This window comes from Mirounga angustirostris, unplaced genomic scaffold (genome assembly GCF_029215605.1).
Source record: "Mirounga angustirostris isolate CCGP_5_RB_7025 unplaced genomic scaffold, mMirAng1.0.hap1 SCAF_12, whole genome shotgun sequence".
In the NCBI taxonomy this organism is placed as follows: domain Eukaryota; kingdom Metazoa; phylum Chordata; class Mammalia; order Carnivora; family Phocidae; genus Mirounga; species Mirounga angustirostris.
In genome coordinates this window covers 13,864,657-13,878,534 of record NW_026991720.1, presented here as the reverse complement: position 1 = coordinate 13,878,534, position 13,878 = coordinate 13,864,657, and the positions used below count along the sequence as shown (strand labels likewise).

Here is a 13,878-nt window from a genome sequence, read left to right as displayed (position 1 = left end):
TCTCCAAATTAGCTTTCCCTATGGCCTTTTCTTCAAGGGAGAAGAAATTAATAAGAAAGTGAAGTTAGGAGTTCCTTAAAGCTGATTCTTATGTAGCCTGCCAGAACTAGAACAATAAGGAAATAAATCCATCATGAAATATATCCTTTCACTCAGGGCTAAGCACTTATCTATTTATAATTTCATTTCAGATACTGCTTGGGGGCTACAGAGAGGTCAGGTGAACACTCACCCAGCTAAGTGTAAATAGGGTAAAAAATAAAAATAAACAGGATAAGAAAACAATGTTGGTGTCAGGACACAAAAATGCTACCATACTGATTATGTGGGCAGAGAGGAAACTCTCAGCCAAATGTCAGAAGGAGGTTAAATAATAAAAAATGGCATTCATCTATAAATAATTCTTAGATTACAACCAGGCACTCATCCAAACTTAGCACAATCTCACACAAAGGGGAAGGGAAGGTGTTCACAGAACATAACAGAGATGGGGCCATCAGGGAGAAGCTATCCGTACAAGCAGGAGCACCATAGGGTCAGTAAATGGTCAACCCCAGGAAATTATAAGGCATCAACCACATTCTAGAACGAGGAAGTCAGAGTATATATTTAAATAACCAGATGGACAGGTATTTACTATAAAAGTCAGTTTATTTTCCCTTCCTGTATTTCATATTTTCCCTTTTTTTTGTCAGTAATGAGGAATTAACTGACTGGAAATCTCCTTGATTAAATAACATTAACAAGCTCATAAATTTACACACCACATTTTAGAGTATAAAGCAAGAAGCTGAAAAATATTCCCTAACCCAACACCAATTAGGCAGCCCTCAAAATTGCACATTTTCCCCCTTGTTCGTGTTCATAATTTAAAATACATATACAGAATGACCCTAAAAATGTTGGGCTAATTCCCAGCCTCGGAGACATACATGCCACAAACTTCTAAAGAGCAGATGCCGAGTCCCGAGGCCCGAGTAACCCACTGATGTGATTCAAGGTCACAGACTTGATGCGTACCAGGACAAAAGGTCTTTCCTCCGTCTCTAATTCTAGTCTTCTGCTGAGGTAACTCAAGGAACCTGGTTGTGAGAAAGATCAATTCTCTGAAAACAGGGCTAAGCAGATTAGCATCCTAGTGGATCCTAACGTTCCCAGAGAGCAAATCCGGGGTTGAGTACTTCGGTTGTGAGCTACCCCTTGGAATGTGCATGACAACTGATGATGTACCTTATGGTCCTTGAACGGAAGACTGAGTACTTCCAGGAGTCCAAGTTAATTGTGAATGAAGACAGAAGAGAACGAGCTGACAATAATTTGAAGGCATTTCTGCTTCTGGAGCTGATTAACTTTAAATCAGATACAGAGTGCCTGAGCCAGTCACCATGTAGTGTGATTTTTCCCACCACGGTTAACAAAGGGATTCTTTGTCCAAGGCAGGCTTATGCTTGATCCAGCTTGAGCACTCTACCAGGATTTGAGGCTTCAAAGATGAGCCGCTCTCGGCAAACTCATCATCAAAGCAAAATCCAGTGATCCAATGAGCCCATCATTGATGCAAACCATGTGCAACCGTCTCGTGGCCACTCAACTGTCCAGGCTGGAGAATTAGGGTCCAAGTCCAAGACAGTATTTCAGGTTAAAAGGATAAATCTCAACAGGCCAAATAAAGAGGCTGGCAGACTGATAGGCCGTCCAGTACATTTATGAAGCAACAAAGAAAATCATCCATAATAACTCATGTAGTGCAGAAAAACAGCCCAGCCTTCAGCACTGGTCAGCATCTCAAGTGGCTGACATTGTTGAAAGAGGCTTGACAATCTGAGGTTTTGTTGGAGCTCTTAAGACAACCCCCAATAGGGTGAATTAGAAGAAATAATAGTCCTGATGTGTCTTCCATTGTTCTTCTCTTCTCTTCTTCTCTTCTGGCAACACTCACTCACTCAATACATGAGCCTGTCGTCTTTGCATAAGATAGCAGGTTTCCCTCACTATTAACGGCGAGATAAATAAAATTGTACAACTTGTCTGTGAAGAGAAAAAAGCATTAAATATGCACTGATAATTTAATTAACTCTGTTAGAGCATCATGTTTTGAACGTAGTAATGAATGTGGACAGCATTCATTTCGACTTCATACAAAGATGACTCGATCTTTTCTAATGAATTAGAAAACGATTTTGAAAATTGAGGTTAATATTTTTTTAAAAAACTTAATGTTACATAGTCTCCAGAAAAATAACTAAGGTACACAAAATTAAATAATTTGCCACAGTAGAGCAAAAAATTGGTACTGGAGCTCGCTTTATTTATTTTTTATTTGTTTAAGTAATCTCTGCACCCAATGTGGGGCTCAAACTCATGACCCCAGGGCCAAGAGTCACATGCTCTGACTGAGCCAGCCAGGCGCCCCTGGAGCTCACTTTAAAAACAGTGCTTCTCACAATAAATCCAGTTTTCTTTCTAGTACAATTTCTTGTATGATCACACAGCAGGTTCACCAGGAGACATTTCCCTCTACTTAGCACAGATGTCAGAATAGGAACACAGAGACATATGGCCCAGTCTTTAGAAGCTGGAAGGCAGTTAGGCAGAAGAAGCATCCTTTGTGATAGCAGAATACATCGCCTTAAGGCAGCTCCAGGGAATTCGGGCGCTGAACTCCTGGGCTCCTTGGACAAGGCTGGAGGACCATGGCTGGACTTGGGGTGCTTGAGGCTGTCTCCAATTAGGATGTACTAGATTTACGGATGGGATACAAAATGCATCCCCTCGTGGATGAAGCTGTCACCAGACTCTCTCAAGTAGACCTATCTTGAGTACCAATAATGTAGGAGAGGAGGTCACATACTTATTCAACAGAGAGCAACATTTTAAAAGTATAAGGCTTTGCTCTGAATTGGCTAGTTCCCAGAAAGTACACAATTCTAGCCAAGAATGTTGAAGGCATGACAAATATTTTCTCAAGAGACTCTCTTCATTTTAGAACCTACATACCACAGTGTTAATTATAGCAATGCTTCTTTTTGAACCCAATGTTGCTTGGTGTATGCTGTAATTTCCTTCAGAATTCCCAAATTATATCTAGCAGATAGAGAGTACCCTGGGAAGAGTACACCGATTAATACTTTCAGCAAGTCTCTCACCACTTTTTCTAGAATTATAAATGACAATACTCATTAGGCTCAGGTCAAGGGCAAACTAAAAACCCATTCCCACCTTGAAAAAAGAACGTATCTTTTAGACTCATGACATGTTACTTTTCACAAAAGGGTCATTAAGAGCAATCAGGAATTGTGCTGATTTAAAAAGTGATCTAAGTAAATGCTTTGAACTAAATTCGTAAGAAAAACCAGGAGTTAAAAAAGGCACACACTCACTTACCATGAGAATGAAAAAGTAGAACACCCACATCCATCCCAGATTGTCCTGGATCAAAGACACTAAATACTACAAGGGAGAAAAAGAAATTACAATATAATCCTTTATAAATTAATCAAACGAAGTAGCTGAAAGGTAGATTAAACACTGCTCTTCCAGAAAATGAGAAGGGAGTTAGGATTTGTAGAATGGTTTTCGGTTTGCAAAGCTTTCACGTGCATGTGCCTACTTAAGATATCTGGCCTTCCTCTTGTAAGCTGGCAGAGTCCAAGTACAAACACTGCAGAAGAGATGACATGACTATAAGGTTTATTTTTATTCACTTTGCTAATAAGAGAGGAAGATGAACATCCTCAAGCCACTTCTGTTTAATCGTTCTTCCAATGAAAGGTAGTATAATTGATGCTTGTTTTCTTTTTTTTTTTTTTCACGATTTTATTTATTTGACAGAGAGAGACACAGCGAGACAGGGAACACAAGCAGGGGGAGTGGGAAAGGGAGAAGCAGGCTTCCCGGGGAGCAGGGAGCCCGATGCGGGGCTCAATCCCAGGACCCTGAGATCATGACCTGAGCCTAAGGCAGACGGTTAACACCAGGCGCCCCTAATTGATGCTTTTAAAAATAGTTTGTCTTTTAAGCATGTTGCCCACTTTTCAATGGTGTTATTTAGACTCAGAGGATTTCTATACGGCTTTAGCATTCGACAACAAATTCTTTTACTTTATTTCAATCACCGAAAAGAATCTAATAGCATTTAACCCATTTTCTTTTTCTATTATGATAAAATATATATAAAATTGGCCATTTTAACCATTTTTAAGTGTACAATTCAGAGGCATTACGTACATTCACAGTGTTGTACCATTATCACCACTATCTATTCCCAAAATTTTTCATCACCCTAAACACCAAGGCTGCACCCATTAAGCAATAACTCCCCACCACCCCCTCTTCCCAGCCCCCTGGTAACCTCTGAGAATTTGCCTGTTCTAGAGATTTCATGTTCAGTGGAGTCACACAATATTTGTCCTTTTGGGCCTGGCTTACCTCACTCAGCATACTGTCTTCAAGGCTGCGGCACATGTTGGAATAGCATCCCTTTCTATGGCTGGATAATATTCCACGCTGTGGACATGCCACCTTTTGTCTGTCCTTCATCAGCTGCTCAACATTTGGCTTGTTTCAGCCTTTTGGTTATTATGAATAACGCTGCCGGGAACACTGGTATATATACGTATGAGTCCTGTTTTCAGTTCTTTAAGGTATATTCCTAGGAAAGGAACTGCGGGGTCACACGGTAATTCCATGTTTAACTTTTTGAGGACCCACCAAAGCATTTTCCACAGCAGCTGCACCATTTTCCATTCCCACCAGCAATGTCAGAGATCCAGTTCCCCCAGATCCTCATAACTGCTTGTTCTTTTCTGTTGTTATTTGTAAAGTGATAGCCATCCTAATAGGTGTGAAGTGGTATCTCACTGAGGTTTTGATTTGCATTTCCCTAATAACTAAGGATGTTGAGAATCTTTACAGGTGTTTATTGGCCATTTGTATATATTTGTCATGAAGATTTATCCCTACAATTTCTTCTAAGAGTTTTTATAGTTTTAGTTCTTAAAGTTAGGTTTTGATCCATTTTGCGTCAGTTTTTGTCTACGCTGTAAGGCAAGGGGTCCACCTTCATCCTGCGTGTGTGTATATCCAGCTTCCCCAGCACCATCTGGTGAAGAAACCATTCTTTCCCCATTGAATGGTCTTGGCACCTTTGTCAAAAATCAACTGACCAGGGCGCCTGGGTGGCTCAGTCGGTTAAGCATCTGCCTTCGGCTGAGGTCATGATCCCAGGGTCCTGGGATGGAGCCCTGTGTTGGACTCTCTGCTCAGTGGGAAGCCTGCTTCTCCCTCTCCCTCTGCCTGCCACTCCCTCTGCTGTGCTCTCTCTCCCTCTGTCAAGTAAATAAATAAAATCTTTAAAAAAAAAAATCAACTGACCACAGATGTGAGAGTTTACCCATGTTCTTCCATCACACACTACCAGTGAATTTATAAGCGGAAAAAAAGCAAAATGAGTGAGTGATGTAGCCTAGATTACATAATGGAAAGCAAAAAAGCAGAGGTCTAGTCACCCATTAAAGGGCTCACAGCAGCGCTCCCAAGTGTTTCTGCCACTTTATCTTTCTTTTAAACAGTTTTATTGACATATAATTTACATAACATAAAGTTCACCCATTTAAAGTATACAACTCAATATTTACAGAATTGTGCAACTATTACCATAATGTAATTTTAGACCATTTCTATCACCCCCTACCAAAAGAAATGTTCTACCCATCAACAGTCACTCTGTAAATCCACTTGACCCCAGGCAACCATTAATCTAATTTCCTTCCCTACAGACTTGCCCATTTTGGGATAGCTCATATGAACGAAATCATTTAAGTACATGGTCTTTTGTAACTGGCTTCTTTTACTTAGCATACTATTTTTCAGGTGCATCCACGTAACATCTATCCACTTTTAAGTGCCAGATACCCTCTTCAAAGGCCAAATACTACTGCATCATATGAATATAGACATTTTGTTTATCCATTCCTCAGTTGATGGACATCTGGGTTTTTTCTACTTTTTAGCTGTTATAAGTAATCCAGCTATGAACATGTATGTGTTCAAGTGTTTATGTGGACATTTGTTCTCATTTTCCTTGGATAGATACCACAATTTAATCTTACTGAGCCCCTACTATGTGTCAAAAACATACTAAGCCATTGGGACCACAAAGATGAAGGGAACAGTTCCTGTTCTCAAGGAAATGCAGAGTCTGGCACAGATAAACCAGTAAATGTGATGCACCATGACAAGCACTCTGTTAGAGGTAGGCACCAACCGCTATGGAAACCAAGAGAGAAACAAACATTTTTCTTGTGAAGTCAAGGGAAGGTGGGGAAAAAAACTGTTCGGGGTAAATCAGAAGAGCCAGGACAAGGCTCATCACGTTTCTAATATTAAGTCATAGAGTTTGGCAGGCGAGAATTCTACCACTGAACCACCAATGCCTGGTAAGTCATAGAGTTTGGAATCTCATACCCCACGCAATGGGAAATTATTCAAAAATCAATATGGAAGAGGAATGAATAAAGCTAACAATGATTTACTCCAGATCCCATTTCCCCAACCACCAAAATGAGCCTAATGCCGACCCAAGTTCATAGTTAGGGATCCAAATACTGGCAGGTGAGACATTCCAAATACAAATAAACTCCTTGAGGGATGCCTGGGTGGCTCAGTCAGTTAAGTGTCTGCCTCCAGCTCAGGCCATGATCCCAGGGTCCTGAGATGGAGTCCTGCATCAGGCTCCCCATTCAGCGAGGAGTCTGCTTCTCCCTCTGACCCTCCCCTTTCTCATGCTCTCTCTCTCTCTCTCTCTCAAATAAATAAAAATCTTTTTTTTTTTTAAAGATTTTATTTATTTATTTGGCAGAGAGAGACACAGCAACAGAGGGAACACAAGCAGGGGGAGTGGGAGAGGGAGAAGCAGGCTTCCCGCAGAGCAGGGAGCCCGAAGCGGGGCTCGATCCCAGGACCCTGGGATCATGATCTGAGCCGAAGGCAGATGCTTAACCACTGAGACACCCAGGCGCCCCAGCAAATAAATAAAAATCTTAAACAACAACAACTAAACTCCTTGAAATGCTCATTATATAACCCACCCATTTGATTAATGAAAAAACATCAGGGAGAAATGATAACTGAGAATACAGTGATATCAGAAAAGGATGTCCAATACAATCACCCCTTACCCTTTATATAAAGACCTCTGAACTAGAAGCCAATAGAATTTTTGGTTCCTACTCCAGCGCACAATCAAGTAAGCACATTTCTCCTACTTTTGCTAGGTTTTTTCTTTCTCTTCAGTCTCATAATCAAGTACGCTAAGCTTGATATATCAACCCTATCAACCATTCGTTCTACAGCCACTCAACAGATATGAGCATGTCTACTGTGTGCCAGACACCGTCCTATGTACTGGGGCTACCATGGGACACAATAACAAATAAATATATAACATATGGCTGGGTAGTGATAAGCATGAAGATGGCTTATTTTCCTCAATACTTGCTCTCTCATTAACCACCAGCAATCAGACATTGGTGATCTATCCCCACAGAGCAAGCAAAACAGCAATATTCAAGGCCGGTAATGACCTGAGTATCGAAACTTAGAGACTTTTTTCTTCCATTCTCCTTCTCTGGCCCCTCTACACCTCTGATCTCACTGACTAACACCTCCCCTTGCCTACACGGCACTGCTGACTTCCTATGTCTTTGACCACTGGGCAACCCCTGAGGTTTTGCCTGTATTTTCTTTGCCCGTTAAACATCTCATTATCTTCCAAAGTTTCATCTATTTTATCTATGCAGATGATTCTCTGATCCTTCTTTTTGCAAAATTAGCCCTCAATGACCTGGAAAGGTATACCCTAGGAGAGGCATGAGTCGCTACTGTCCCAAGGAAGAGAAGGCTGAATTTAAGCCTTTGAATAGTTCTGACTACTTACTGTAGGCCAATCTTAGCCTAGACAATCTCAAGTTTAGAGTGCCTAAGAATCACCAGGAAGGCTTGTTGAAACACAGATCTCCAGGTTCTAATTCAGCAAGCCTGCAGTAAGCTCAGTGTTCTGTACTTTAATAAATAACCCAGATGATTCTGACACAAGACATTTATGAACCTCCCTTTGAGACACAGTCATTGGAAGCAGAGAAAGTGACTCAGAGCAGCTGCCGAATCCATGGCAATTTCTGGTAGAGATCCATGAGAAGAACTTGCATGTCTGGTATGAGAGAGGAGGTTGGGTGTGCATGCCAGGTGGGGGATAATGAGAAGCACGTGTCTCGTGGCCCCTCGGAGTGCCAAGTTCAGGCTGGGAAGAAGGGAGTAGCAAACTGGGACTGAGGATCTGTCTTATGAGGTGTCAGCTTATTTCCAGACAGGAAGAATCTGGAAATAAAAGTGGGAAGAAAAAACTAAAAAATGTAGAGGGACCTTCCACATTAGGTCCCGTTAGCTGACCTCAAAGAAGATTAGAAACCTAAGGCTTACAGAAAAGTATACTACGCAGAACGAGAGTGCCACCTACTGTGGCCCAGAGGGCAGGTGTAAATTCCTCCACCAATGAGAGACTACTCACCACTCAATTTCAACCCCTCTCTTGTTCCCTCACCTGGCCCACTGCAGCTCCAATGCTTCCAGTGCCATCAACAATTCCTGTGACGGTCGCCAAAGCCTCACTGCTCCCTTGGATCAACTCCTGGCGACCCAGGTCCGCAGAAATAGCAGAGCTAATCATGTTAGAAGGTCCGCCAATAAAAAATCCTGAAGTCATAAACAAAACAGGTTCTCATTAAAACATTATTCATCACACCACTAGAAATCTACTGGACGAGACAACTCTTATCCCAACCTTTTAATCAGTATGTTGGAGAGAAACAGCGGAAGGGGGAGGAAAAAAACAGTAAAGATGAAAACTCTTCCAGATCATGTCATCTTCAAACTAGTTAGCATCCACTTTTCTGAAAGCCCTACTTGAATTATACGATATTCTGGTATATTTTATAAAAACCAAAGATACAGAAAATACAGTGAATATACAGCCTTTCTAATCCTGTAAAGACTGCATTCATCAATAACTAATTACACTTGGGGCGCCTGGGTGGCTCAGTTGGTTGGGCGACTGCCTTTGGCTCAGGTCATGGTCCTGGAGTCCCGGGATAGAGTCCCGCATCGGGCTCCCTGCTCGGCAGGGAGTCTGCTTCTCCCTCTGGCCCTCCCCCATCTCATGTGCTCTCTCTCATTCTCTCTCTCTCAAATAAATAAATAAAATCTTTAAAATAAAAATAAAAACAAAAAAAGATTAAAAAAAATAACTAATTACACTTGCTTCTCAACTTCTACTATGGTAGAGTTGTATCAACTGAGTATTTGACTATCCAAATTCAATCACACATATTGAAAAAAAAGCGAGAAGAGAAAAAGCTCTGTCGTCTGACAGACGGTTCTATCAGCCACTGCTCCCCACAAGGCTGTCTGAGGACTGAGCAGGAATTGGCCCACGTGACTCTGTTCACGTGGCTGGAATGAGTTTCATGTCACATATCATGAGCAGCTCTCACTATCCTGAGTAGGATCTAAAGTTTAAAAATAATCTTTCTATACCATGGTCCCTAATTACACTCAACTGTTTCATCTGGTGCTCACATGGAGAAATACTGACCAATTCCAACATAGCTGGAAAACCTTTTTTTTTTTAAAGATTTTATTTATTTATTTGACAGAGAGACACACAGCGAGAGGGAACACAAGCAGGGGGAGTGGGAGAGGGAGAAGCAGGCTTCCCGCTGAGCAGGGAGTCCGATGCGGGGCTCGATCCCAGGATCCCAGGACCCTGGGATCATGACCAGAGCCTAAGGCAGATGCCCAACGACCGAGCCATCCAGGTGCCCCAGGAAAACCTTTTTGAAAGCTGGTGAATTGGTTTCCAGTGTGGCATCTTCCTAAACCACCTCCAGAAGTAGTAAGGGAAGCTGGGGAAGCAATCAAACATTTTAGAAAAATCTCTGTCCAAGGGGACTGCTTCCGTAACAACAGGACTGAAGAGGTCACATAATAGCAGAGAAACAGAATCTGAATCTGAAGTAGGCAGCTTTCCTTTTACCATCGGAGCTCTTTATAATGAAGGTTTTAGTATTACTCAAACCGAGGGAGCAAACGGTTTCCCTTTCCTTTCTATTTACAGGGGAGCAGTAACAGTATAGTAAAATGGAGCCACACGACACACCTGTAACCGCCATCAGAAGTGCATTAATGGACTTATCGTTCGGAGAACCTATGAGAAAAGATGCAGAAACAGCATGCTGACTTTAAAAGCAGATTACATCGGCCCCCACTGAACAGCACAGAAAGATCTGGATCTCAGTGACCTCACAGATCACTCCCAGAGACAACAAAGGGATACAACTCTTTCACCGCCTACTCCAACTTTTATTTGTAATGTCTGCCTCTTGCTGGTGCTCAAGCTAATGAGACTTCTAAAAGCTGAAGAAAAACTCTACTCCCATCTCAGCAGCATCTTAAGGGACATATACCAAACCTACTAATTACCATCTTTCCTCTTTTGAAACCCTTTCCCTTTTATTGTTTTATTGGCTCTAATGCTGGCCCTCTGGAGCCTACCCTCAAACAAAGCAGATACACTCCCAAGCAAGCTTTTAAACAAACCAACAAAGCAGGAGAGATGCCAGTTTCCTCCCCAACACAAATAAAACTACGTGACGATACTTTTACCAGGCATTTACAGGACAATACAAAGGTCTCGTATCAACCTTTGTAGCTGGTCTCAAGCATCTCTCCGGGGTTGATCACTGACTCATGGCAAATGCCTTAGTCCTGAGAGATCAGAAAAATAATTCAGTTGCAAGGGAATACTCACGGCTATATCCAACGAGGGACCCAACAGCCAGAAGCAGACTGAGAGCTAAAACTGGTGCTCTCTTCTGTAATATGTCAGAGATGAAACCTTGCAAAGTCCCACCTGCAAGTACCAAGAGGGCATCACAAGCAAAATTGTTTATGATTTAGCTCAGTTTATCTGAAGCTTGTTCCCCACGTACTCTCTCCCTGCTAGCAGGATCCTGACACTGGTCTACCCAAAAAGATGGCTGACTCTCCCAAAAAAGCTTCCTCCACAGCTTCCTTTAAGGAAGATTACCTGACTGTTAATGGCTACAAAGGCTGATAGGAACAGGACACCATGAATCACACAGCAAAATAAGGAAAAAGGAAAAAATCATCAAAACCACCCACTGTCCCTTGCTGTTCTCACTTCTCAAACCAGGCTTTTCCTGATTTTTCTTTTTATTTATTTTATTTTATTTTACTTTATTTTATTTTAGAGACAGAGCCCATGCATGTGCAGGAGCAGAGGGATCTTTTTTTTTTTTTTTAGATTTTATTTATTTATTTGACAGAGAGAGAGAGCACAAGCAGGGAAGTGGGAGAGGGAGAAGGAGAAGCAGGCTCCCTACTGAGCAGGGAGCCCAATGTGGGGGCTCGATCCCAGGACCCTGAGATCATGACCTGAGCCAAAGGCAGATGCTTAATCGACTGAGCCACCCAGGCGCCCCAGAGGGAGAGAATCTTAAGCAGGCTTCATGCTCAGCACAGGGCCCGACATGGGGCTCAATCTCACGACCCTGAGATCATGACCTGAGCCAAAATCAAGAGTCGGATGCCTAACGGACTGAGCCACCCAGGTACCCCTCTGCTTTTTATTTTAAAAGATGGTTCATTAAAGACCATGCCTCATGAGCTGTTAGTAGCGGCCAATAAATGTTCACTAAAATTAAATGCAGTGATTATGATTTGGTGATAATGAACAGGTCAGGATCTTTAGAAAGAGGTAATGTGAATCCTTTAAGCAACAAGGTCACATTTAGATACAGCCACATTTTGAGCAATAGGGGTTATGGGACATCTGGTACATCCTCATTGGACAGCAGGACCCAGAAGTATGGTCAGGTCTAACGGTGGCAGCCTCACCTTTGGCTCTGTATCTAAGAATAAGGGCAGACAAGTTCAAGTACAGTAACAGCGTATCACCTGAGGACTCACTGCTCTCAGGTGCTCAGGGCAGCTTAGCCTTACCACAATTCTAAATCCAAACATTACAGAAAGGATGTTATGATTTTGCCATAGCCATATAGGTAACACCCAGTAAAATGCACTCTGTACAACGGTCTTATTTTAGAGTTTCTGAAGTACTTGTTTATGCTTCCAGCCGTAGCAAAAAGTCACTATTAAAATCTGCTGTGTGCGGTGGAACAGTTGCAAAATACTCATTGAAATGAATCCCCACTATTATTCCTACCTCTAGGATCTGACAAAATCCATACACTAAGCTAGTATTTTCCCTTCTTTGACTGTGCGTGGTGGGGAAGGTGGGAAGTAGATAAAACGAACACATTCACATTCTAACTTGGATCTCTGGCATACAATTAGCTTTAGATCTAAGATATCACTGAAAGTGTGCGAAAGGGTTACATTTAAAGAGATCACAGAGGGAAACATCCCTGTGCTTCCCAACACAAAAGAACTGATCCATAAACAAAGAACCGAGAAAAAAAGAGCCCTATAAATCACAGGGCCTGCCCGTGGGCTGGCTCTTCCTTTCTATGGATTCTTTTTTTTTAAGACTTTAGCTGTTTACTGGTAGGACGGTTTAGGAAAAATGGCTGTAGACTAAGTAATAAAACTTTAAACGATGTCAGATTTCATAACCCAGTAAAATATTACCAGTGACTAACTCTCTTCACAGAAAAAGATCATCTGGCATTACCTATAATTCCTCCAACATCATACCAAATGGACAACTTGTCAGCTTCAGCCTCCTTCCATCCAAAGTTGTTACTCAGATAAAAGGGCAACCAGAAGAAGAAGGAATAATTTACTAACTTCAAGCAGGCGTAGGCCAGTGAGTACTACAAGAAAAACATTCGACCTTCGATAAGGAACAAACAACAGCACAGATGGACCACAATTCTTAATGTAATTAAAAACCAAAACCATACACAGGGGTTTGGGAAGAATAGTACCTGATTTTAAAATTACACACTTCTATAAATTCCCATTTGCCTGACTTTACCTAGTCTCCCTCTTCTCTTTATCCCCATTAGCTTCCAGAAAGGCATGTGCAGCAGGCCTCTGGAATAAAAATACACATGACTATTTCTTAATTGTCCCCAGTTTCTTCTTTCAGTTCCCCGGCAGAAGCAAAGCAGTGTTTTGAACCTCAAAGGGAGAGCATACACTCATGTTTCTTTATTTAGACAAAGATAAAAGGTATTCATACCACTAACTATCATTAACCACAAGCAAAGAAATCCAGTAAACATCACAGCTTTTATTCCAAGCAGCCCCACCTTTTTGGTTCTTCTACTTCCTGCAAAATTAACATTTTGAACAGTGGAGAGCAATGTGACGAAACTATAGTTTCAAGGTCTAAGGAAAGCAGCGACATTAGAACTACTTTCACATTATGGTTTCCAAAAGCCTTGTATTCCAACATCCAGTGGAAAAGCAAAAAGTATCTTTGCTGAGTCAGAAATCAAAGAGTATGACCGTCCTGGGCCTTGTGGCTCTGCTTGGAGGACTAAAAGTGGCAGTGGCGCTAAGACTCCTATATTCAACACATTATTACCAGGGACTCCTGACATTTAGCATCAAAGGAAAAAGGGGGAGGAACAGAGAGGCTGACTTCAAAGGGTGTCTGGAGAGTATATTCTTTTCCCCGGAGCGGCCAGTTACTGCCTAGGTATCACTTGTTGTAAAACCACTTCCCTGGCAGGGCAACGGCCGCCCCCTAGAGAGCCGAGTCCCAATCATGAGGGTGTTTTGTCCAGAGAGCCTGCTCCAGAGACAAAGGAATTAAGTTAACTCCGTTTTCTC

The 13,878-nt window shown here is 42.0% G+C and overlaps 1 protein-coding gene across 7 annotated transcripts in view; it reads right to left on the bottom strand.

Moving 5' to 3' along the window:
* Window positions 1–632: 632 nt before the first annotated feature.
* SLC37A3 (solute carrier family 37 member 3) overlaps window positions 633–13,878 on the bottom strand; it is a 48,431-nt gene continuing 35,185 nt past the window's right edge. For 6 of the 7 annotated variants that reach the window (XM_045864185.2, XM_064574888.1, XM_064574887.1 and 3 more), the window contains 6 exons: window positions 12,770–12,911; window positions 10,865–10,966; window positions 10,214–10,261; window positions 8,600–8,751; window positions 3,385–3,450; window positions 633–2,028 (listed from right to left, as the gene is read on the bottom strand). In XM_045864185.2, coding sequence (XP_045720141.1) covers window positions 1,936–2,028; window positions 3,385–3,450; window positions 8,600–8,751; window positions 10,214–10,261; window positions 10,865–10,966; window positions 12,770–12,911 — 603 coding nt within the window. In that variant the 3' untranslated portion in view covers window positions 633–1,935. The remainder of the gene's footprint in view (window positions 2,029–3,384; window positions 3,451–8,599; window positions 8,752–10,213; window positions 10,262–10,864; window positions 10,967–12,769; window positions 12,912–13,878) is intronic. The other variant, XM_064574889.1, reaches the window with a different exon arrangement.